Source organism: Liolophura sinensis, chromosome 10, assembly GCF_032854445.1.
Source record: "Liolophura sinensis isolate JHLJ2023 chromosome 10, CUHK_Ljap_v2, whole genome shotgun sequence".
In the NCBI taxonomy this organism is placed as follows: domain Eukaryota; kingdom Metazoa; phylum Mollusca; class Polyplacophora; order Chitonida; family Chitonidae; genus Liolophura; species Liolophura sinensis.
Genome location: NC_088304.1, coordinates 34,198,431 through 34,226,385, shown reverse-complemented (window position 1 = coordinate 34,226,385; position 27,955 = coordinate 34,198,431). Strand labels below are relative to the sequence as shown.

Below are 27,955 nucleotides of genomic sequence, written 5' to 3'. Positions count from 1 at the left end.
CACCGTCAGAAACATACAGCGTGTCTTGCTCTGCCATTTTCGGAACTCTTTAATGTGAAGGAAAGTATAGACTGCTGGGGGAGCAGTCATTGCCAAGCTAGCATGGCGTTGCTTTTCTTGTAAATGGGACTGCAATAGTCGTCTTGTTCTGTGTTTTTGTGAAATATTTAGAACAAAAACTTTAGTTGAAAAAAAAAATACACTTTGGTGTTTGGTGCTGAAAAATTTGACCGTGATATAGTGTGGTTAATTAGTCCTCCCTGAAAATGGCGGCGCCCTGTAACCACGCTTTTCGAGTTGTTAAACAAACTTTGTGGAAATCAAGGCTGTTGTCTACCTGTAACTCGACGGCTTCTCAGAACATAACGACATTTTTTGTTTCTAAGAAATACCAAAGCACAGATTCACAAGCAAGGAAGGAAACCCACTTTGGTTTTGAAAATGTCCTTGAAGAAGAGAAAGAAGGAAAAGGTGAAATGTCATTAAGTAGGGCCTAGCTTATAACAGTAACAACACTGTTCTGGTGACCATCCATGCATTAAGGATATACTGATGTGACATTTGTCAGAAAATGTGCACATCTGTATTTGACCGTGTCTTTGTCCCAGCTTTATACAAGACAACAACCAATCCATCAAAATAATCCCCTGAACACAGAGTATACGGACCATATGATTATCAAAACTACACACTGATTAAATCCTTTCTTATAACCCAGCATGAGTCGGCATTTCAGGAGTCCTTTGAGGTTACCCAGATATGGATGAGACAGGTTGGAGGCTTTTGCAAACTAGCGCAGCTAAGAGGCGAGATTTTAGAGTACATGTTAGACTGAATACAGATCCCGCATAGCCGGGTTTGACGGCCCAATAATGCCGTTAGCAGCTGCCGTAACATCATGACTTCTAGCCACATTAGTTAGTGAGAACTCCCTGGAAATTTGTGACCATATCTGTCATATTAATCATCCAAAGTTTACAATTTATGTTAGTTACATTTCTTTAGCTGTTTAATAACATAAAAAATGGATATTCTCAAAAAGCACAGGTGGAATGCCCTACGTTACTGCATAAGGGTTGTTTTACATGATAGTTTATACATGTATAGGAGAAATACAAAGAGATATGCCTGTTTTAGTCCATGCCATTGTCTTTTAACATAATTAGAATAATTTTAATTACTGGTTCTGCTACGGTACTTTTGTATGTGTTTTACATATTCATTGTTTAATAATGATTATTTTTAGCCTTTTGTGGTTGGACTATGTTAAAAATAAACCAAGATATGGTTGAAAACAAACTCACAGATATCTGACATGAGGAGACCCTTACTTTATGAAAGAAACCTGGTTCGAAACCCACTGTGGTCTCAGCCAATTTCCAGCACTAGAATCTGTGCTATATTCAGAAAGTGCAATCCCTATTAATGATAATACTGTTACCTAATGCACTTTTCAAAATGCCGTCTAAACCTGTCCATTAATAACGTTATTTGTTCACACCAGCCTCTGTTCTTGTGATGCCAAGGGTAGACAGATATTAGACTTAACATATGTCATCCAGACCATTCATTTAGTCTTTTTTTCTTTTTCTTTCTTGCCTCAGTTTATGAAGTCTTTGAAAATGTGGCAGAGAAGTATGACCTGATGAACGATGCTATGAGCGGAGGGATTCACCGACTGTGGAAGGACTGTTTTGTGAGGAGACTTGGGCCAGTGCCTGGGTCAAAGCTGATAGACGTGGCTGGAGGGACAGGTATAAATAAACACTCAGCTATTTTGTCCAGGTGCTCCATGCCCAAGTGGTTAGTCTGCCAGGATGGTAAAAGGACTCAGTAGCCTCTCACCAATGCCATCGCTGTGAGCTCAAGCCCAGCTCAGGCTGGCCTTCTCTCTGGTTACACTTTGGAAGGTCTTTAAGCAACCTTTGGATGGTTGTGGGCTTGTCGGGTTTTCTCCCATCAAAAGATGTGCGCCGTCAAATGTTCTTGAGCTCAATTCTTTCTATTTTGTCCTCAAGCCTATCCTGTAATAATTAAGCAGTGGACCACCAGATCACAAAGACAGATTTAAGTATGATGATTGTGACTCAATCATGTGACTCAATCATGTGACTCAATCATGATAGCTGAATGGTTGATGCCAATGTGTATTTGACCGATGACGTTACCTTCTCACATCTAGTTCTCACTGGTTCACCAACAGCCTAAAGTCAGAAGGCCAGGTGCCTGGTAAAAGAGAATGGTATTTTTCTAACAACCAAGCTGAGCACTGTTGTATATGTGAAATACGGCATTCTTTTTTAAACCCAAGACAAATAAGGGGTGAGAGGTGGGTGGGGGAAGTGGGGACTGGGCGAGGGGGAATCCTCAAAGGGCTAGAGGTTAGCATGTCAAAAGGGTGCAATGTGCCTCCCACCACTGCAGTCACTGTGAGTTCAAGTAGAGCTGATACTGGCTTTCTCTCTGAGCATTTATGGGAAAGTCTTCAGCAACTTACAAATGGTCCTGGATTTCCCAAGGTACTGCCCGGTTTCCTCCCTTCATAATGCTGGCCACCATTATATGATATAAGTGAAATATTCTTGAGTACAGCGTAAAACATTAGTCAAATAAACAAATAATTTGTCAGGTGTTTGGTGGTATTTCTCTAGCTATGAAGGACCGGCCCCAATAGCACGGTTGGTACAGCATCTGTTTCGGGAACGGTAGATCCTGGGTTGGGTCACACCTAAGGCTTTAAAAGAGGAAGTTGTGGCTTCCTCGCTTGCCATTCAGCATCAAGGGGATAGTGCAGTGACTAGTTGACCCCTATCAGTATAATGGCTAATGACATGCACCCTAAGGACTCCTTTGTTGTCATATGACTGAAAAATTGTTAAGTACTACGTTAAACCCCCAAGCACTCACTCACTCTAACCCTGCAGGCGAGCACCGTTGTAGATGTGAAACTGTTTTAAACCCAAATCAAATAAGGGGGTGTTGCATGAACATTAACATGTATGTATGTATGTATTTATTTATTTATTTATTTATTTATTTATTTGATTGATGTTTTACGCCGTACACAAGAATATTTCACTTATACTACAGCGGCCAGCATTATGGTGGGAGGAAACTGGGTAGAGCCCAGGGGAAACCCACGACCATCTGCAAGTTCCTGGCAGACCTTCTCACATACCATTTACATCTAACTTAGTGAGTAAGGTGCTTGACTTCTAATCATGTTGTACAAAAAGCATTGGTTCAATCCCAGCCTTGGACATGGACTTTGTAGATTCACATGCACATGCCAAAGTGGACTATCGATACATGTATAGATTCCATTGATTTATTGGCCCATGTACATCGTATTGCAAGGCAGGTAATTCCTTAGGTGCTTGGTTCGGACAGATAGGAAATAGTTTTGAGAGGATTGTGGGAGGAGGTTAGGAAGCCTGAGGGATTGGTCGAATGAGGTGGCCACATGTCTTTGTCACAATTTGTAACTTGTGTTGAGTGAATGTTTATGTGAACATAACATACAGGACTGTTGAGATGTGAGTGATGGAGTCGTTTTATTCATTTCATTAACAAGTCGTGATTTTGTCAGTAATTTATCTAAGGTCAGTGATTTTACAATAATCTATCAGTTAATTCAAATTTCACTCGGAACAGGTCATATTAAACAGCGTATTTCTACATTTAATCTGCGTTTAGTGCAATTCAAAATTTTTCTGTTGTCAGGTGATATTGCTTTTCGATGCTTGGATTATAGTAAATCTGAGAGTGAATCAGAACAAGAGACATCTGACGAGTTAGACTTTGATATACACATACCCAGGGAAATTCAAGCTAAGGTGTACGTGGACTCTGCTGAGAGGTTAAATTCTTCTGATGAAAGGGCAGACAATACAGAGGATACACCCTCATGGCAGTCCGCAAAACAAGGACGGCACACCCATGTAACGATCTGTGATATCAACCAGGCTATGTTAGAAGTCGGAAAGAAGAAAGCTATGGAGCGGGGATTTCAAGAAGGTGGGTGATGTGGTGTGGAAAGTGATAAGAAAAGTGTAAATGAGGTAAAAAACATGTATATCACCCGAGTGATTTGGCTGTGCTCTTTTCACATTTTATTGTATTATGCATTTTATTAAATGAATAAAATTGGAAGAGGGGTATATATATGGGAGATTTCCCGAGTTGTGTACATCGTTTGGGCGGAATAGTACGCTCCACTAATGTACATGTATGTGCACACCTAATTTATGTGAGTGGCATGTTGATTTCAGACTCCCATACATGGCTTTTGCCCGATGCAGATACTGACACACATGGCCACTGGTTAGTACTAAATGCTGTGTTTTCATTGGTTACAGGGAGAGATGTTTCTTGGTTGCGTGGGAATGCGGAATGTTTGCCTCTGGAGGATAACACATTTGATGGATATACCATAGCATTTGGTATCCGCAATGTCACGCATATTGATAAGGTTGGTATCCGCAATGTCACGCATATTGATAAGGTACGTGGTAACTTCACGCCTCCAAAAGTACTCTTCGATGCATTCCATCTGGCAATTTATTTTTTAAATAAGCATAGGTAAAAGTGAAGTTTATGTCAAAAGAAAGGCCATCAAAAACTGTCCCATAAAATAGATATTTTCCTTTTTTAAGAATTTGCTTTACATGAATTGCGAATTTTTTCCATTATCTTAACCTTTTATCATTTATTGAGGACAGCTGTACCTCTGATCAGACATTTGTCCTCCACAAAGCCTATGTCAGCACAATGTTCCCTTTAAGCCCAACAACATGTCTCCTGTTTGTTCTCCAATTCCTGGCCTATCCTTAAATCTACCAACTTAAGGAATTCGTCTCGGTCCCCTAAATGTGTGCCACATTATACCCAAACTCGATCAAATTAAGTTTGGCTATCTAAACCAAAAAGAGAAATAAAAATAATAGGACTCACTGAGACTTTCCTTAAAGGAGATATTTTGGATGCTGAAATAAGCATCGGTGGATATAACTGTGGATGTAAAGATAGGAACAATAAAGGGGGCGGTGGAAGAGCAGTATGTGTATTAGACTGTCTGCCTTATAACCGTCGGAATGATCTTGAAAACAGTAATTTAGAAGTACAATGGCTTTAATATGGAGTTGAGTAAAATCACTCCTAATGATAGGTGGACTATCATTACTCAAATGACTCAAATTGTGAAGTCTCTCACCAGAATCACTTCATCCACTTCAACACTTCAAATTCAAACAGAATTTGGGTGACAGCCGGATGCTATCACTGATGAGGATGGCAATGTGATAAATGATCCAGCTAAAATTAGCCATATTTTCAATACCTTTTTTCTCAAATGTAGCCCAACATTTGATGGATATTAATAATATAAACAAGGGGACAGTTTTGTTCGAAGTCTTGAAAAGCTCAGGGAACAAGTTGAGGAAAAAGTTCCTCATGGTACCTTCTTTTCCATACCAAATGTCACATGTTTCTGTTTTACAGTACCTTTGAGACCTTGATAAAAATAAGGCCAGTGGTCTAGACAATAGCAATGCTAAATTTCTCTCATCAGCTGCCCCTGTTGTTGCAAAATCTTTGACAATACTGATAAGCCAATGTCTTATGAGCAGTTCTTTTCCGGACGTGTGGAAAGTTGCTGAAGTTATCCCTCTTTACAAAGGCGTTCAGACGATAAAGTTGAAAACTATGGTCCAATATCTGACCTGCCCATTGTTGCAAAAATCATTCAGTGACATGGTTATAACTGTTTATATGAGTATCTCACAAATTTTAAATTATTACATGAAAATAAATCTGAATTTCGCTCCTTACACTCTCGTTAAATTGTATTGCCGAAAATGGATGAATATTGGCGTAGGGTGATAATGAGGAAGTTATTGGAACCCTACTTGTAGACTTCAAGAAAGCATTCCATACTGTTAATCATCATATATTACTTAAAAAACTTAAAGTATATAAATCTCACTCAACTGCTCTTACTTTCTTCCAATCCTGCCTATCTAGCAGACAACAGAAGGTTGTTGTTCGAGGAGAAATGTCTGATACTATGGATATAAAGACCAGTGTCCCGCAAGGCTCCGTATCGGGACCTTTACTGTTTATTCTATATATAAATGACCCTATATGTTCGGAACCAAACTGCACTTCTGTCACCTCTGTGTTGTCTTACAGGTGCTTGACGAAGCCTACCGTGTCCTGAAACCAGGGGGAAGGTTTATGTGTCTGGAATTCAGTCATGTGGAAAACCCAATTTTAAGAAGGTAAGTAGTAAAGTAGTTCACTCAGCAGTGCCCACACCAAATTACCTCCCTTTAGAGCACTCTCTTATTTAACTGGCTTGTTTCTGAGCATGCTGTGATGAACTTGTCGCCTGATTTATTGGCAGATTGTAAGTTTTTAAAGGGTTTTTTTGTAAAGACCCACCTTCAAGACAGATTTTGAGTTTGTAAACTGGTTTGTAAATCCCATGATAAAAATGTAAATTTTTAAGGCATTCAGAAGGAAATTTGAAAGTTCCATTTGGAAATATGCCTACATGTATTTGTACACCTGACCGATAAGTATAATCTACAGTGTATCTTAACTGAAAAACATTGACATCATATAATATAAGACCCCTCAATATTTCTGTGACCCCCTACCAGTTGTCGCTGGAATTCTGTTCTTACGGACAATTTTAATGTAAATCATGCCACAAACTTTCCCGTACCCAAATTTAGTATACATTGTTAGAATAGCTTTTTCTAGAACATGAACATGCTTGTTTTATGATGGCAAATCAGTAGGCCTAGATATTATGAGATTATGGGTGGAAAACACCCAAATACCTGCTCTGGCTAGTTTTATGATGACAGCCAGTAGGCCTAGATATTATGAGATTATGGGTGGAAAACACCCAAATACCTGCTCTGGCTAGTTTTATGATAGCAGTCAGTAGGCCTAAATACTATGAGATTATGGTTGGAAAACACAAAAATACCTGCTCTGGCTAGTTTTATGATGGCAGCCAGTAGGCCTAGATACTATGCGATTATGGGTGGAAAACACCCAAATACCTGCTCTGGCTAGTTTTATGATGACAGCCAGTAGGCCTAGATACTATGCGATTATGGTTGGAAAACATCAAAATACCTGCTCTGGCTAGTTTTATGATGGCAGCCAGTAGGCCTAGATACTATGCGATTATGGGTGGAAAACACCCAAATACCTGCTCTGGCTAGTTTTATGATGACAGCCAGTAGGCCTAGATACTATGCGATTATGGTTGGAAAACATCAAAATACCTGCTCTGGCTAGTTTTATGATGACAGCCAGTAGGCCTAGATACTATGCGATTATGGGTGGAAAACACCCAAATACCTGCTTGGGCTAGTTTTAGGATGGCAGCCAGTAGGCCTAGATATTATTGGTGGAAAACACTACAGCACCTGCTGTGGCAACTTCTATGAGCCAATTTTTCCACATGTTAAATATGTCATACTTACGGTAATTGATCTTTGTAGAACGCCATGTAAGACTACACGAAAAAGCACCACTCATCACTTCACATGCATACTGTTACCAAGGTCTTGAAGAACACAATGGAAGCATACATGTCAAAGCTTCAACCAGCATTCTGTTGATGTTCACCGATTCAACACGTGTGCTTCAAGCTATGTTTTAGCTGTTTACAACTACACGTACAAAGTAACATTTACTGCCATGCTGAAAAATTGTTGGGTAACACAGTGGTGGTCAGTTTTACGAGTTGGGAGCAAAGTCAGGATAAACCACCAACCTTTAACTGTTTACTGATGAACTTTCTCCATGTGATGCCATAGCGGTTAAAAACAACCATTTATCAGTGAACATAAGTTTCTCAAAATGGTCTCACAAATAATTAGATTGGAGGAATGTACAGATTTTGTGTTGAAAGTGTGAGTGTGACTGAGAGTGGGCCCTTGTATGCCTTGTGATCAGGAGCCCTGTACCTTACTCACTGGGCCATGTCTTATGTTCCCACAATGCCATTTCAGTGCAGACGAAAAGGATTTTACTGGAGTTTATTTTGTTTATTTTTACCTTGCCTGCTCAATGATCAAGTAAAGCTAATGTGATACCCCAAGCGTCTGCATGGGTGTACAATCGCAGTGAAAGCAATGCTATGGTAAATGTTAGGGTGATATCTCAAAAAATACTGTATGGTTTGAGCTCTGGCATGTCAGATTTTGTTTACATGTGAAGACAGTAAGTTGAGGAGTATGTTCTATCATTGATTCACTGCAATTGCGTCAGTTACGGTGAATTACCAAATTCATGACCTTCACATCTCTGTTACCCAGTAGTAAGCATTGGAATCCATGATAGGGCAAATATTCAATTCCTTTATGTGTTTAGCTGAAGTTTTGCATTAATGTTTCTCCAACAAGAGAGTTCTAAGCTTGTGGTTTACAGGTATACTCGAGCTTTAGCAATCAAGCCAAAGCTAATGTCTGAAAATTGCAGTTGGAGTTAGATATATATATGTACATGTAATGTGAAGTTCAAAGTTGTTGAAGAGCATTCAGAGAGAAAAGAAAGAAAGGGAAAAACAGATGATACAAATTGGACTAGCTGACCTCAGTTATACTGGCAGGCATGATTATCTGGTTCTGCTGTCAGAGTTAAGTCCCTTGGTTCAGAATACATGTATCTGTCAACTCACTGACTGAGTCTGCTAGAAAAGATCTGGCTGTCTCCGTGTCTCTCTCCTCACTATCTTTTCTCTTTCATTCACCTGCCATTGTTGTGCAATGAAATAAACATTTGCTTTTATCTTTCAGCTTGTATGACAGTTACTCATTTCAAGTGATCCCAGTGATGGGACAGGTGATAGCGCGGGACTGGAACTCTTATCAGTACCTGGTGGAGAGTATACGCAAATTTCCAGACCAGGTGGGTACAGTTTACTTCATGTGACAGTTCACAGAAAAAAGGAATAGTTTGTGTGATAGTTTAATGACAAGGTGAATTGTTTGTGTGATAGTTCACAGACAAAGTGGATGGTTTGTGTGATAGTTCACAGACAAAGTGGATGGTATGTGTGATAGTTCATTGACAGGGTGGATGGTATGTGTGATAGTTCATTGACAGGGTGGATGGTATGTGTGATAGTTCACAGACAAAGTGGATGGTTTGTGTGATAGTTCACAGACAAAGTGGATGGTATGTGTGATAGTTCATTGACAGGGTGGATGGTATGTGTGATAGTTCACAGACAAAGTGGATGGTATGTGTGATAGTTCATTGACAGGGTGGATGGTATGTGTGATAGTTCATTGACAGGGTGGATGGTATGTGTGATAGTTCATTGACAGGGTGGATGGTATGTGTGATAGTTCACAGACAAAGTGGATGGTATGTGTGATAGTTCATTGACAGGGTGGATGGTATGTGTGATAGTTCATTGACAGGGTGGATGGTATGTGTGATAGTTCACAGACAAAGTGGATGGTGTGTGTGATAGTTCACAGACAAAGTGGATGGTATGTGTGATAGTTCATTGACAGGGTGGATGGTATGTGTGATAGTTCACAAACAAAGTGGATGGTATGTGTGATAGTTCATTGACAGGGTGGATGGTATGTGTGATAGTTCATTGACAGGGTGGATGGTATGTGTGATAGTTCACAAAGTGGATGGTTTGTGTGATAGTTCACAGACAAAGTGGATGGTATGTGTGATAGTTCATTGACAGGGTGGATGGTATGTGTGATAGTTCATTGACAGGGTGGATGGTTTGTGTGATAGTTCACAGACAAAGTGGATGGTATGTGTGATAGTTCATGACAGGGTGGATGGTATGCGTGATAGTTCACAGACAAAGTGGATGGTATGTGTGATAGTTCATTGACAGGGTGGATGGTATGTGTGATAGTTCATTGACAGGGTGGATGGTATGTGTGATAGTTCATTGACAGGGTGGATGGTATGTGTGATAGTTCACAGACAAAGTGGATGGTATGTGTGATAGTTCACAGACAAAGTGGATGGTATGTGTGATAGTTCACAGACAAAGTGGATGGTATGTGTGATAGTTCATTGACAGGGTGGATGGTTTGTGTGATAGTTCATTGACAGGGTGGATGGTATGTGTGATAGTTCATTGACAGGGTGGATGGTATGTGTGATAGTTCACAGACAAAGTGGATGGTATGTGTGATAGTTCACAGACAAGGGGGATAGTTTGTGTGACAATTCACAGACATCGTGAATAGTTTCTGTGACAGTTCACAGACAAAGTGAATAGTTTTTGTGATAGCTCACAGACAAAATGTATACTTTGTGTGATAGTTCACAGACAAGGTTGATAGTTTGTGTGACTGTTCACAGACAAAGTGAATAGTTTGTGTAACAGTTCACAGACAAGTTGGATTATTTGTGTCTAACAGAGTCTGGACAGGTAGGTAGCCTGTGTAACACTACATAGACATGTGGGTACCAGTAATTTATTTAACAGTACCTAGACATGTGGGGGTAGCAGTAGTTTATGTAACAGTACCTAGACAGGTGGGTAGGTTATATAACAGCACCTAAACAAGTGGGTAGTTTATTTAACAATATCTGGACATGTGGGTACCGGTAGTTCAATCAACAGTACATAGACATGTGGATACTGCTTGTTCATGGGACTGTTCGGAGACAGGTGGGTAGTTTATGTGATGGTAACCAGACAGGTGGGTAGATTATGTGAGTATTCCTCGACAGATGGGTAGTTTATGTGACAGTACCTAGACAGATGGGTAGATTATGTGACAGTCCCTAGACAGGTGGGTAGATTATGTGACAGTACCTAGACAGGTTGGTAGATTATGTGAGTATTCCTAGACAGGTGGGTAGATTATGTGAGTATTCCTAGACAGGTGGGTAGATTATGTGACAGTACCTAGACAGGTGGGTAGATTATGTGACAGTACCTAGGCAGGTGGGTAGATCATGTGACAGTACCTAGACAGGTGGGTAGATTATGTGAGTATTCCTAGACAGGTGGGTATTTTATGCGACAGTACCTAGACAGGTGGCTAGATTGTGTGACAGTACTTAGACAGGTGGCTAGATTATGTGAGTATTCATAGACAGGTGGGTAGATCATATGAGTATTCCGGGACAGGTGGATAGTTTATGTGACAGTACCTAGACAGGTGGGTAGTTTATGTGACAGTACCTAAACAGGTGGGTAGTTTATGTGACAGTACCTAAACAGGTGGGTAGATTATGTGACAGTACCTAAACAGGTGGGTAGATTATGTGAGTATTCCTGGACAGGTGCAGGTGGGGAGATTATGTGAGTATTTCTAGACAGGGTAGTTTATGTGACATTACCTAGACAGGTAGCTAGATTATGTGACAGTACCTAGACAGGATGGGCAGATTATGTGACAGTACCTAAACAGGTGGGTAGTTCATGTGACAGTACCTGGACAGGTGGGTAGTTCATGTGACAGTACATAGACAGGTGGGTAGTTCATGTGACAGTACCTAGACAGATGGGTAGATTATGTGACAGTACCTAGACAGGTGGGTAGTTTATGTGACAGTCCCTAGACAGGTGGGTAGTTTATGTGACAGTCCCTAGACAGGTGGGTAGTTTATGTGACAGTACATAGACAGGTGGACAGATTATGTGACAGTACCTAGACAGGTGGGTAATTCATGTGACAGTACCTAGACAGGTGGACAGATTATGTGACAGTACCTAGACAGGATGGGTAGTTTATGTGACAGTACCTAAACAGGTGGGTAGATTATGTGACAGTACCTAAACAGGTGGGTAGATTATGTGACAGTACCCAAACAGGTGGGTAGTTCATGTGACAGTACCTAGACAGGTGGGTAGTTCATGTGACAGTACATAGACAGGTGGGTAGTTCAATTGACAGTATCTGGACAGGTGGGTAGTTCAATTGACAGTATCTGGACAGGTGGGTAATTCATGTGACAGTACATAGACAGGTGGGTAGTTCAATTGACAGTATCTGGACAGGTGGGTAGTTCATGTGACAGTACATAGACAGGTGGGTAGTTCATGTGACAGTATCTGGACAGGTGGGTAGTTCATGTGACAGTACATAGACAGGTGGGTAGTTCATGTGACAGTACCTAGACAGGTGGGTAGTTCATGTGACAGTACATAGACAGGTGGGTAGTTCATGTGACAGTATCTGGACAGGTGGGTAGTTCATGTGACAGTACATAGACAGGTGGGTAGTTCATGTGACAGTACCTAGACAGGTGGGTAGATTATGTCACAGAACCCAGAAAGGTGGGTAGTTCATGTGACAGTACATAGACAGGTGGGTAGTTCATGTGACAGTACATAGACAGGTGGACAGATTATGTGACAGTACCTAGACAGGTGGGTAATTCATGTGACAGTACCTAGACAGGTGGACAGATTATGTGGACAGTCCCTAGACAGGTGGGTAGTTCATGTGACAGTACCTAGACAGGTGGGTAGTTCATGTGACAGTACCTAAACAGGTGGGTAGTTCATGTGACAGTACATAGACAGGTGGGTAGTTTCAATTGACAGTATCTGACAGGTGGGTAGATTATGTCACAGAACCCAGAAAGGTGGGTGGTTCATGTGACAGTACCTAGACAGGTGGACAGATTATGTGACAGTACCTAGACAGGTGGGTAGCTTATGTGACAGTCCCTAGACAGGTGGGTAGTTCATGTGACAGTACCTAGACAGGTGGGTAGTTTATGTGACAGTCCCTAGACAGGTGGGTAGTTCATGTGACAGTATCTGGACAGGTGGGTAGTTCATGTGACAGTACATAGACAGGTGGGTAGTTCATGTGACAGTACCTAGAACAGGTGGGTAGTTTATGTGACAGTCCCTAGACAGGTGGGTAGTTCATGTGACAGTACCTAGACAGGTGGGTAGTTCATGTGACAGTACCTAGACAGGTGGGTAGTTTATGTGACAGTCCCTAGACAGGTGGGTAGTTCATGTGACAGTATCTGGACAGGTGGGTAGCTTATGTGACAGCTGTATGTACAGCTTACTTACACTCAACTAAATCCTATCCTTTGATTAATATCCTTAGTATAATACTTTTTTTCTTGTTGCCTTTTTTTGTGCTTTATTGTTACTTTTATGGTTTTACTGGTCAGTGTAGGCTTACATGGACTGAGTATTAATGAGAAATCTGAAAACCTGTCTGTACTACCTGAAGGGTCAGTGTAATATGATCTGCCGGATGTAATCTGGTTGTACCAGTTTGTCATGGTCACTCATCCTGCACAACTATGTCAGGAACTCCCAGAACAGTAAAGGGTGTGCTTAAAATACAAAGCACCCAGCTCAGTCATAGGAAAAGGCCAGACATTTTTTACTGTTTTGCGTGAAAAGAACACCAGATACCACACAAATTTGGCGAGTTTAAAATTTGGCATGTAGTGATCTTAAAACGATTGAAAATGCTTTTGGATTTTGAATACGCCCAAATTAAGACAAAACACAAAGGAATGTAATATGAAGCCTTGAAACCTGTGTGATACATGTAGACCTGCATGCATATCGGCAGTTGTAACCATAGTGATATGATTGAAATAAGGTCAAATGTAACATTTAACGCGAAGCAATGAAACCACCTGCCATCAAAACCACCCTGCCATCAAAACCACCCTGCCATCAAAACCACCTGCCATCAAAACCACCTTGCCATCAAAATCACCCTGCCATCAAAACCACCTGCCATCAAAACCACCTGCCATCAAAACCACCCTGCCATCAAAACCACCTTGCCATCAAATCCACCCTGCCATCAAAACCACCTGCCATCAAAACCACCCTGCCATCAAAACCACCTTGCCATCAAATCCACCCTGCCATCAAAACCACCTGCCATCAAACCACCCTGCCATCAAAACCACCTCGCCATCAAATCCACCCTGCCATCAAAACCACGCTGCCATCAAAACCACCTGCCATCAAAACCACCCTGCCATTAAACGCTGCCATCAAAACCACCTGCCATCAAAACCACCCTGCCATCAAAACCACCTTGCCATCAAATCCACCCTGCATCAAAACCACCTGCCATCAAAACACGCTGCCATCAAAACCACCTGCCATAAAAACCACCTGCCATCAAAACCACCCTGCCATCAAAACACCTTGCCATCAAAACCAATGAATCACTCTACTATAATTTTTGTATCTTTACCTTGTGTATATCTTAGGCTAGCGTAATATTTTTACAAAATCTGATTCACAAAGAAAAATAAGATATATTATTTGTTGTTTTTCTTTTAAGGGCCGTCTTGTTTTCTCTCCTACCCACAAGTGATGCCCTATGTATTCCTTATGTACATAACAACAGTTGTGTTGCTCAGGTATTATTTAGCTGGACAGAACTTCTGTCAGAATGAAAACTAAAAAGACAAACACAGTCTCCATGCCAACTACTGATCCTAAACTACTGAATTTCTGTATATTTCCTGTGGAGGACACCGCCGTTCACAGCCTTGACCACTGAAACGGTTGGTAAATAAATCTAACCAAGAAGCTAGCTTTCATCGTATTGTGAATTTATAGGTAGCATAAAAATGACATCAAAGTGACCACTCCTTGACCAAACCTCATCTGAGATAGGCAAGCCCTAATAGTGATGGCAGCTAGGTTGAGTCCAGGCTGCACCCAGTCACTGTGGCAAGTGTCACTACCAAATGTCACAAGAAAACATTGTCTAGAGTAGGTAAACATTGAAAGCACTTCATAATTCGAGTTGAAACTCTTTTTATCAGAGGTAAAAACAGTCCCTGCTGTGTCATATGAAAAATGTTAGGCAACCTTTGTTGACGTTAATATACTGATCACATGTCTCCCCATGTTCCAGAGGCACAAATGACACCTCTTTCCTGAGGAGCTTCACAAATGTTCAGATTCTCAATTTTCTACATCATTCGTTTCCTGTAAATTACTTTTTGTGACACTTTTTGAGGACCCTCATGTTATGGTGAATGTGATCAGAAATAGAGCCTGATATTTTTGACCGGTCACATGATGCAATTGGACTTTTTCTACATTCATCAATAAAAGAGTCTGAGCTTGCAATTCTCCTGTTGCATTAAAACATGTGTGTGTGTATGAAACAAGAACCAACTGAACACTCAAGAACTGAAGTGATTGTGAAGTTTATAACATTTAGTATTTTTATCTTGACATGACATTCTGATGTGACTGGTCATAATGAGGAGGATACATAGACACTGTTGATCACAAGTGACAAACATGTTTTGCAGGCAACTTGTGCACTTATTTTTTCCTTTCTTTTGTGCTGAAAGTGTGAGAATCTCAACATAAAAACACATGATCATAACACTCAGGTTCTAAACATGCTGGTGTCAATATAGGAGTGCCAAATTACGTATAAGTTTTGCTATGAAAAGTTGAAAAAATGATTAGGTTTTGACAAAACAATTTTTTTCAGCTGCCCAACTTCTTATCTTGAAAACATAAAGCAGATTACTAGATAATCCTGTTTTGTAGATTTTTCTTTCTTCTGGGTTTGTCAAAATATACAAAATAACGTCAAATAAAGACGTAGAGAAATTAGGGTAATTAGATGAGATGAATTTTTGTAATTAAGATCAAAAGTCTTGAGGTAAATCTTCCTTTAGACAGATGTCCTGACCAGATGTTTGATTTTTTCTTGATGTGGTTACAAATGGTTGGCTTAATTAGATAAAAGTGAGCTCAAGGAAGAGAAATTAAAAAACCTGAAGAGTGGCAAATTGCTGTGTTATGAGAACAAGTAGATCAAAAACAAGAGGTCAAGAACCTCATGATGCCCATCTGTGAATACGCCTCATCTGTATGTCGTGACGGCGCCTCATCTGTATGTCGTGACGGCGCCTCATCTGTATGTCGTGACGGCGCCTCATCTGTATGTCGTGACGTCGCCTCATCTGTATGTCGTGACGTCGCCTCATCTGTATGTCGTGACGGCGCCTCATCTGTATGTCGTGACGGCGCCTCATCTGTATGTCGTGACAAACTGAATAAAACACCAGACACAACAGGCTTTTAGTGTTGATGCTCGACTTACACTGATAAGTCTTGTTTCAAATAATAATAATAATATCTTTATTTATCAAAGGTAGCTCGGTCAATTTGCAATGAAACTGTTCTTCCCTAAGGCGCAGAGAAAACAATATATAGCAAACATACTTCAGAGTCCATTAAAAAAACATACATCCATATATATTAAACAGCATAAAGAATCATGTGGTTGGAAAAGTGAAGCTACATACATTCATACATACAGACGGAAGAAAAACAGCACAGCCAATAGCGCTATCCCCACAACTGTACCCACACTGCCCCACGACTGTCCCCACAACTGTCCCCACACCAGCCCACACAACTGTCCCCACAGCTGCCCCCACACTGCCCCCACAACTGTCCCCACACTGCCGCCACAACTGTCCCCAGAACTCTCCCCACACTGCCCCACAACTGTCCCCACACTGCCCCACAACTGACCCACACTGCCCCACAACTGTCCCCACACTGCCCCACAAATGTCCCCACACTGCAACACAACTGTTCCCACAACTGTCCCCACAACAGCCCCCACAACTGTCCCCACAGCTGCCCCCACAACTGTCCCCACACTGCCCCATAACTGGCCTCACAACTGTCCCCACAACAGCCCCCACAACTGTCCCTACAACTGCCCCTACAACTGTCCCCACACTACCCCACAACTGTCCCCACAACAGCCCCCACAACTGTCCCCACACGGCCCCACAACTGTCCCCACACTGCCCCACAACTGTCCCCACAACAGCCCCCACAACAGCTCCCACAACTGTCCCCACACTGCCCCACAACTGTCCCCACACTACCCCACAACTGTCCCACAACTGTCCTTACAACTGTCCCCACAACTGTCCCGACACTGCCCCACAACTGTCCCCACATTGCCCCCACAACTGTCCCCCACACTGCCCCACAACAGCCCCCAAAACTGTCCCACACTGCCCCACAACTGTCCCCACAAATGTCCCCACAACTGTCCCCACAACTGTCCTCACAACTGTCCCGACACTGCCCCACAACTGTCCCCACAGCAGCCCCCACAACTGTCCCCACAACAGCCCCCACAGCTGTCCCCACACTGCCCCACAACTGTCCCCACACTGCCCCACAACTGTCCCCACAGCTGTCCCCACAACAGCCCCCTCAACTGTCCCCACAACAGCCCCCTCAACTGTCCCCACATTGCCCCCACAACTGTCCCCACAACTGCCCCCACAACAGTCCCCACAACTGTCCCCACACTGCCCCACAACTGGCCTCACAACAGCCCCCACAACTGTCCCTACAACTGCCCTCACACTGCCCCCACAACTTACCCCACAACTGTCCCCACAAGCAAGATAAGTTGGGTAAGCAGGTTTTCAAATGTACAGTTCACATGAAAAACCATTAAGTCACTTAAACAGGGGCAGAACTTTTAAAGGGATATGAATTATTTTCAATAGGCTGCTCTGCTCTGGTGATAAAGACACAAAGTGCACAAAGTTTGTTACTTGTATTACAGTGGCTCTACTGATACAGTTGTAGCACCAAAACTTTTATGAACTGATGACTGATGGATGTACAGATAGACAGATGGATGAACTGATGACTGATGGATGTACAGATAGACAGATGGATGGACTGATGACTAAAAGATGTACAGATAGACACATGGATGTACAGATTGACTGACGGATGTACAGATAGACGCATGGATGGACAGATAGACAGATGGATGTACAGATAGACGCATGGATGGACAGATAGACAGATGGATGTACAGATAAACAGATGGATGAACTGATGACTGACAGATGTACAGATAGACAGGATTGATGTACAGATTGACACATATATGAACTGATGACTGACGGATGTACAGATAGACAGATGGATCTACAGATTGACAAATAGATGAACTGATGACTGACAGATGTACAGATAGACAGATTGATGTACAGATTGACACATGGATGAATTGATGACTGACAGATGTACAGATAGACACATGGATGAACTGATGACTGACAGATGTACAGATAGACAGATGGATGTGCAGATTGACAGATGAATGATCTGATGACTGACGGATGTACAGATATGCACATGGATGTACAGATTGACAAATGGAAGAACTGATGACTGACAGATGCACAGATAGACACATGGATGTATAGATAGACAGATGGATGAACTGATGACTGATGGATGTACAGATAGACAGATGGATGGACTGATGACTGACAGATGTACAGATAGACACATGGATGTACAGATTGACTGACGGATGTACAGATAGACGCATGGATGGACAGATAGACAGATGGATGTACAGATAGACGCATGGATGGACAGATAGACAGATGGATGTACAGATAAACAGATGGATGAACTGATGACTGACAGATGTACAGATAGACAGGATTGATGTACAGATTGACACATATATGAACTGATGACTGACGGATGTACAGATAGACAGATGGATCTACAGATTGACAAATAGATGAACTGATGACTGACAGATGTACAGATAGACAGATTGATGTACAGATTGACACATGGATGAATTGATGACTGACAGATGTACAGATAGACACATGGATGAACTGATGACTGACAGATGTACAGATAGACAGATGGATGTGCAGATTGACAGATGAATGATCTGATGACTGACGGATGTACAGATATGCACATGGATGTACAGATTGACAAATGGAAGAACTGATGACTGACAGATGCACAGATAGACACATGGATGTATAGATAGACAGATGGATGAACTGATGACTGACGGATGTACAAATAGACAGATGGATGTACAGATAGACACATGGATGTACAGATATACAGATGGATGAACTGATGACTGACTGATGTACAGATAGGCACATGGATGTACAGATAGACAGATGGATGTACAGATCAACACATGGATGTACAGATAGACAGATGGATGTACAGCTATACACATGGATGTACAGATAGTCACATGGGTGTACAGATAGACACATGGATGTACAGATAGACACATGGATGTACAGATAGACACATGGATGTACAGATACACATGGATGTACAGATACACATGGATGAACTGATGACTGACTGATGTACAGATAGACAGATGGATGTAGAGGTCGACAGATGGATGAACTGATGACTGACGGATGTACAGATAGGCACATGGATGTACAGATAGACAGATGGATGTACAGATAGACACATGGATGTACAGATAGACACATGGATGTACAGATATGCACATGGATGTACAGATTGACAGATGGATGAACTGATGACTGACGGATGTACAGATAGACAGATGGGTGTACAGATAGACAGACGGATGTACAGATAGACACATGGATGTACAGATACACATAGATGTACAGATAGACAGATGGATGAACTGATGACTGACTGATGTACAGATAGACAGATGGATGTACAGATAGACAGATGGATGTACAGATAGACAGATGGATGGACAGATGGATGTACAGATGGACAGATGAGCAACACAGTGCCATACTCGTAATCGACATACAGAGAAGGAGGTAAATGAAAACCTGGTCATGATATTTCCTCAGTGAGATTTCAAAAAAGTTAAATTATTTGTGTAAAACTAGTCATACATGCCTTTGTTGGACAGTTAAGAAGGTGTTCGTGCTTGTAGTTATAGGAACTTGTATGACCTTCAGTGGCCCCCACCCAGTCTAATCACCTAGGGAGATGATCTAGGGACCCAGCTGTATTCATGACAGCCATGACTATGCAGGCTTCCCCAACATACCATCAGGCAGTGTAGGCCTTGCTCCCTATGGAGGTATTTTTAGACTACTAGGTGATGTAGATTTCACTGTGTTTGGTTTGGAGTCATTGACACCCCTGTCAAGTGTTCACAGCTCTGTACATAGCTGCCGACACTACTGGGGTGATAAGCGTGAAAAATAGCTTCAAAATTTTAAAAATAGCCAAGAAATGCTTCAACAGCTGGCTTAGAAGATGAAGTGGTTGGGCAGCTAGACTAGCTCAGCCAGGGAACATAGTCCACTGTCTTATTATGTGTAAGGTGGCTAGGAGGATACCATTAATTATTCACTGACATGACCCTTTGTATAACAGAGGAATTTGAATGTAGCAGAAATGAAATCAGGCTGTAGAAGACGGATGTTTCAAGGGCTAGTTTCACAGGCAGTTTTGTTTAGAATTTGGTGTACGGATCAGCAGTAATGGTTGTAGGAAATTTTATAATGAAAAATTATGACAATAAATTGAAAATTACCATGATTTAAACATTCAAATTTATTGGAAAAAGGAAAACTGGCAGATTGGTGATGTGTAAGATACTATCCAGGTTACATCAGGCACTGTAATAATGGATTTTTGGTTTTAAACAAAGAACTGAAATTTGCAAATTACAAAATTGGTATTTTTCTCTTTCTTTCCCTTTTATGTTAACATTACACAAAAACATGAGGTCTGCCATTCACACACGCTTGCCACAAATAGTAAACATCACCTCTAGTTACAGCCCAGGTTGACTCTTTTAATGTCTGAAATCATCATTTGATTTTGTAATTGGCCCTCTGAGTTAATCTCAACTCATTTGCTATGAACAAGATTTACACTGAAAACCTACTCTGTACACTGCCTACACTGCGGATGGTCGTGTGTTTCCCTCACGCTCTGTCCAGTTTTCTACCGCCTAGATTTACACTGAAAACCTACACTGTACACTGCCTACACTGCGGATGGTCATGTGTTTGCCTCACGCTCTGCCCAGTTTCCTACCACCTAGATCTACACTGAAAACCTACACTGTACACTGCCTACACTGCAGATGGTCATGTGTTTTTCTTAGTTTCCTAACACCATAATGCTGGTTGCCGTATTACAGGTGAAAGATTCTTGAGTACGGCATAAAACATCAGTCGAATAAATAGAATACATTGTACATCAACAAGATCTGATGGAATTTTTCTCGTGCAGAATTGAGCCATGGTGTTGGTATTCATCAGAGCAAAAAACAGGAACGGAGATACTACAGAGATTATCCAACTCACCGTTTGTCTCCAGTAAGAAACAAGATTTCATCCGGATTCCTTTACCAAAGGAATGTCATGACGATTTGACTGATTGAGTTTGCTCTGAAACTACATACCAAGGTGCTGTTAGTTTATTACTGTAACTCTAGTCTTTAATGTACTACATAATTAGCATGAACTTGGACATGCTCCAACCTAAGAATACGTACTTCTGAATGTTCAACTAGTTTTATGCAAAGAGATTATTACCACACCTATCCTGCAGACAGGAAATATTCCCCTTCACTGTCTGTGTTATATCGCCATTAGAGACAATAATTACAGACAAGAATGTCTATTCCGGTGTGTTTTCATTTGAAAAGAACTCCAGATACAACAAATGTTGTTTTGTTTTTTGCAAAGGAGATTTGGGTTAAGCTATCTCCATGCATTAATTTATGTAAGCTGTGTGGCTTTTTCTGAAGTTTATTTCTCTAGTACAGTATTGTGTAAAATGTCTGAAAAGTGTTTATTCTCATGTCAGCCAAAATGAGCTACCTGCACTTTTAAAAACATTGTCCACAACACAGCACATGTTAAAATACATGCTGATAAGTAAAGGGGAATTTGAACAGTAAATCAAGTGTTATGATGGTGGTACAGATATGGTAATTCATTCTTTGGTTTACCTCTGTAACTCTGCTGTTGTACTTGAACTGTTTGTATTATATTTAGGTTTCTTTGTGGGCAGGTTAGGTTAGTGTTGCCTTAGGGCTCTGTTCCATACTCACTAAATTAGTACAGGCAGTAATGGGCAAGCAGAAGAATTTCAACATGCAATATATTTGTGTATTATCTACTTCAGTACTAGATTTTATACAATACAGCTCATTAAGTACTGCCTACTGGTACTGTTTATCGACATGGGCGTTGCCGACAGGTGAATAACTGGTCAAACTAGTACCTGTGCTACTTCTTTACCATCTCTTTGTTGACTTGGTTTTGTAAGGGTATACCGAGAGAAGAACAAGAACTAATTATCTGGTATCAGTTCCTTCTGTTTTTTGTTTTTTTTTTTTTGTTGCTGAAGATTATATTTAGTATACCCCCTACCTATATGTTATAGTATGTAGGTAGGGGGTATGTTGAAGCGTTGAAGGTGAACAGCAATGCTGTTAATGTTTAACAAGAATTGAAAACAGGCTTCCGGATTTGTTTTAAAGATTGGATGCAATTTTTCACATAGAAAACTTCGACGTTATAACATCATGTGGAAAACGTCTGTTGATTATTGCCCTTTGTTTAAAATTAAAATTGTAATGCCATGTTACAAAAATGTAAGGGTTGAATTCAAGGGACCTGTTATTCCTACCTTTAAAGAATATTATTCTTGGTTGTCTGAGATCTGATGATTTGAACAGATTGTAGAATGACTGTTTGTCTATTGTCTTTGCAGGGAACATTTGCTTCTATGATCAGGCAAGCTGGCTTCAGTATGGTGACATTTGAGAATCTGACCTTTGGGGTGGCCGCAATCCATTCAGGATTCAAGATGTGAAACATTTAGTAGTACACTAGACAATGAATGAGGAAAAGAGAAACCTGTGGCAGGTCAGGATGCCAAAAGTCTTGGAGGAAAGCGACAATAGCACGAGCATTGCTTTGACCAAAGGCACTGACATACTTTACCTTGGCCTTTCATGAAAACCAGGTGTTGGTTACTGATATATTTATTTCATTATTGTTAAACGCCATACTTGACATTCTGCCCCATAAGATGGCCATCAAGTTTTACCGATGAAGTTGACTGGAGTAAACGACCAAACTTTCTTGCAAGATGTATCGATATGCACACCATACATGTATCTGTAGGATTTAAGTGGTTTTCTGCGAGTGTCAAGTCAAGGTCTCGCATACAATATAAGCATGGTAGTCTGCTGTCTCAGGCTGGGTTTGAACCCACACGTCGGATATCCTAGCCCTTGGAAGGCAAGCACCTTAATCACTCACCCACGAGCAGCTGTTGAAGTAAATAATTAAAAACATTTTCAAGTTCCAAGCTGACAAATGTAGTGGAGTCCATTTGCTCCATAGGTTGCCCCACAATGGGCTAAGACAATTGATGTGCATGTTCAAATGTAGCTTGTTGAGGTTTGGCTTTGTCAGGTTGGTCACTGTACAAGTGAAATATACTCTAATACAGTGCTCAACAGAAGCCAGATTAATATACTCGAACCGGTCACACGTGCGAAGGTCTGCCAGTAATGTGCAGATGGTCGTGGGTTTCTGCTGGGCTCTGCCCAGTTTTCTTTCACTATAATGCCGGCCATCATTGTATAAGTGAAATATTCTTGAGTACGGAGTAAAACACCAATGAAATAAATAAATATACTTGAATCACTTTCAGTTTCTTTTCATATCCTTCGAAGAAAAACTGATGGCAGGAATCACTAATCTTCTTATTTTTTGACTTGGCATATATGAATACACATTTTGTGTATCACACAATCAATTAGTGAAGAAATAGATTTAATAAGTTCTATGAAAAAGACACCTGTTTGAACAAGTTAGCTCTGATATCCAAAAACACATGCTTGGGACCAGAAGAAGAGTTCACAACAAAATTTCAACTGTAACAATATCATGTACAATATTTATTTATAAATAAAACAAGAAAATAGAATCGGACCACAAAATTGTGTACAAGAAACCTTAATGAACAGGTGTACAAACTACATCTGAAAAATAAAATGCTCTTGTGCTTCCCTTTGGACTCCCCCCTTCTGTGTCAATTCACCATGGCTGTCAGAGCTATAAATGTGGAGATACATTTTTAGAAAATTGTGTTTTACTTGCGAGATTGAATGGGACTAAGAAAAACACAACCACTGGATTTCACAACACATTGAGTTTTCAGTCAAGTAATTTGGCACGAACTGGTTGTGACCTAACAAGAAGCTGAACTCAGCATACAATTCACTGATTAGAAGCAATAGTCTGTTTGGTACAACTTGAAAATGGTCCAGGTCAACTAGGTAGTGGTCAGTTCAAGAGTTATTTTAGGGAATAAGTTATCCAGACTTGAAGAGCAGAATGGCAACTTGTCCAAGGTAGAAGTAGATGAAATGCTTCGTTTCGTGTGTAACATAGCTGCCAAAGTTTCGTCCAACAATACAGTGCCATGTGGGGTTGTACTTTTTGTCGAATTCCTTCTTGATGTAAGCAGCAATGTCTTTTTCGATGTTGTATTTCTCCATGGCTTGGGTGGCACAGTCTACAGCATCCTGCTGCATGTCTTCTGCCATGTCGGCATTTTTGATCACTGCCTTGCGGTCAGACATCTTTGATTTCTGGAAAAGCAGCAGGAAGGCAACGAAGAACTATTAGCTTGAGGAATAAATTATTTCATTATTGTGTAACAGGATAGTCAAAAATTTTGCACGCAGTTTTATGGTCAAGAATATAGTAGTGCCTGAGGTAAACCACTGACCTTTGGCACGTTAAAGGCCAACTTTTCCACGTGTTATTTACTGATATACACATCCTACGGGTGCAAAACAAATTGCTTTCAACAAATGTCACAGGAGTGTGAAAGGCTGCTTTTTGTGATGATGGCCCTGTAAACAGTGACAGAATTGTTTTAGATTTACAGGTCTTAACACACTTGACTACTTTCACAGCTGAAATAAGTTAAGCAAATACTTGCCCTAACTGTTCTGGGTTGCAAATTAACCAAACAGGCAAATCAGAAACGATCTGATTTACAAACATACAGTACCAAAACGGTGATTGAAAGGTTTGACATAAATCAAAAACAACTCCGTCCAAGCCTGGCTGAGATATGCTCCATTTGCATGCTTTAATCTCGTATCTACAAAGCCACTCAGTGTCGATTCTCTATAATGCATTCAACACTTTGCTCCATCACATTTGTTGCTTTGTTTAATCAAGCACTTAAAGTATGTGTCTGATCCTATTCATTCGCATATCGTTATGATGTCATGTTGTCAGTTCTCCAAGTTTTGCGCGAGGTCGACGTTAAGATTTGGCGAAATAAAAGCTTTACAGTATGGGTTAACGATAGCTTCATGCAAACTCACCTGTTCAAATGCCTCGTTGAAAACCCAGCTAGTTCGTTGGTCTGAAAACCGCGAATGTTGTAACCCAAGTTCCGAAACGATGTGGTGTGATTTATACCGTAACTGCAGCCACCCAGCTTAGCGACACGCACTTGACACAACAGCCGGACGCTGATCCGCTAGCAACGACTGGTTCCATCGCCCTAGCTGATTGGTCAATAACGAGCGTCTCTCAGCGGCGTTTTTCAGTGACCTCAGCTCCGATTGTAACTAAGGTCACAAGAGCCATTTATCAAATCGCCCAGTGAACTAATCTCCTTATAATAACTCCTTTTAAGCAATTATTTGACGAACAGCGTTTCCATTTCCAGATTTCAACGTAAGCATAAGTGTATACACCCTGTAAGTCATTTTAAGAATGGGTTTGTAGCTCAGCAACTCTTCTGCCGGAACTACCCGAAGAGTTCCGAGTGACCAAATAGCAACAAAAAGTTACCCCCCTTTCGTAGTTGATTTCACAGTGACTGTCCAGCAACTACCATTAGAATCAAACGTCGATATTATTTCAGTAGGCCCTACTACGCCTACCTAAATCACATTGGAAGTACTACCATTAGAATCAAACGTCGATATTATTTCAGTAGGCCCTACTACGCCTACCTAAATCACATGTATTGGAAGTATTGTAATACATGCAGCTATGTTTAATAAGCTAGTCATAGCCTTCAAGAGCTATTCCATTTCTAAAGTCCATGACGTGAGCTGTGAAAGAAAGAAAAACAACAAAAGTAAATAAATAAATGACAAGATGATCGATAGTTGATTGAGATAACGTGGATTGTAGACATTTTACAAAATTCTAACTAATTTACACGATAACAATACCTCCCTTGTAAATTTGGGAACAGAATATGGAAATAAAACTATTCTGTCGCTTACAAGATTATAGGTAAGAAATGAAAGATAATAAGTAGGCCCTTTCAAAGGTAAACTTCAAATCCAAGTCAGAAACTTCAAATCATGAAAAGAATTACTAGGAACTCCAGATTAATTTTGTTTGGATGGGAGCTGGTCGTGGTTGGTTGAAGACTTCTTATCTAACTTCCTGCGAATAGTCGGGCTATGGGGTGCAAAACTATTTTTCACACGTTAGGTATAGCTTGCGGTCATTCCGGTTTTTAAATTCGTGAACTATCCACCATCGTACAAGCTGGCCTAAAAAGTCCTGAGCAAGGCGTTAAACAGCGATGAAAGAAATAAATGCAACTCATAACGTCATATCCATGTACGGTACGGTAGGCCCCCAAAGATACACTAGTGTAAAGGTGAAGTTTCTATATATACGACCTTCAAGAATACATGGCGATGCTTGTGCTACATTTATCTATCATTTAGTATAAGTTTGAGCTATTTGTAGCTTATATTTGGTCTCAAACTTCACAATACTGGGCAGTATAATCTGCTGAAAACGCCTTGCATGACCTGGCTGTTTCCCTTGAATTGTAGAACCGCGGGCGCGACGTCAATTTTAGCGCCCCTGTTCATTTTGACTGCCAATGACGTCATGCACAACTAAAACAGCAGTATAGGTTTTAGTTAACCTTATTCACGGATATATCCAATGACAAGTTCTTGATGAATTATCTTCAAAAGGAAACTTCCACTATTTTTTATAGAAATAGGCATATAGGCATAACTGGAGAAACATGTTGACATCAATTCCAGCCAAAATTGAAAGTTGCAATTCATCTCTAATTAACAAAACATCATGTTAACAAACGGTACATGCAAACGGTTTCAGAAGACATTTATCGGATGTGAGTAGGCCTACAGAGAAAGGCCTTCGAAGTTTTGTGACAGTTGTCACCTCCCCGCCATGTGAAGTCCCCAACACCTATATCCACGCAGCGCCATTTGATTGGCTTCGATCGCCTTTAAGTCATGGTTAGATCGAACTTCCGCCTCGAAGTTGGGACACTTGGGATCAAATCTGGGGCGGGTCGTACGGAAAACGTTAAAGATGGTACTTGCTGCTTCGTGGCTTGAATACACTGAGAGGTTGTGTAGAGAACAAGGAAATAGGGCTGGTTGGCCCTGTGTCACTCTAATGTGCCTGCATGGGTCGGGTCCTATGTCTGGTTTCTTCGGCATGATGCTTCAGTGGCGGTAGCACTTTTGCGGTAGGCCTATGTCACAAGGAGACAAAGCATATGTGAACACACCTAATGACTCCTTTGTCGTCATATAGAAACAATTATCTCTACGAGGTAGGAACCCACGCATGCATACGTGTACAAGAAAAAAAAAAACAAGCATATACACATACATCAGTTTCATAACTGTTGAGTAAACGAGATTACACTGGCCTCCCCAGGGTAAACTATACAAGATGTTTGATCTTATGATGACTTTGCTCATAAAAATATGTACATCATAAAACGTATGATGATAGAGTTATGACAGACTAGTGTACACGTAACTGGTAAAATCATAGATATGTAGACATGTCATACATGTATATATATATATGGTGGGAAACAAGTGGTTTTCCACGAATGTTAAACAGCGCACACAGCCACGCGAGGGTCGTCAACCGTTTTCACTGTTACGCAACTGTAATTCTTCAACGTTTTCGCATGGTCCCAAGGTATTTATTCTAGCATGTTCTCAAGGCCTTATTCTGTGTATACTGATAAAATTATACCTTTTTTGAAGCACAGATATGTAATCCAAAATTACATTAGAAATGTCAATAAAATGCACTGAAA

At 40.9% G+C, this 27,955-nt stretch overlaps 1 protein-coding gene across 1 annotated transcript; it reads left to right on the top strand.

Annotated features, from left to right (window-relative positions):
• The first annotated feature begins 266 nt into the window (after positions 1-266).
• On the top strand, positions 267-23,505 carry LOC135477147 (ubiquinone/menaquinone biosynthesis C-methyltransferase UbiE-like). Its single transcript, XM_064757302.1, has 7 exons — positions 267-471; positions 1,605-1,754; positions 3,724-4,017; positions 4,359-4,471; positions 6,190-6,278; positions 8,820-8,931; positions 22,565-23,505. Exons 1-7 carry the CDS (start codon positions 267-269, stop codon positions 22,664-22,666), a joined length of 1,065 nt encoding a protein of 354 aa, XP_064613372.1. The 3' UTR covers positions 22,667-23,505.
• Positions 23,506-27,955: the final 4,450 nt, after the last annotated feature.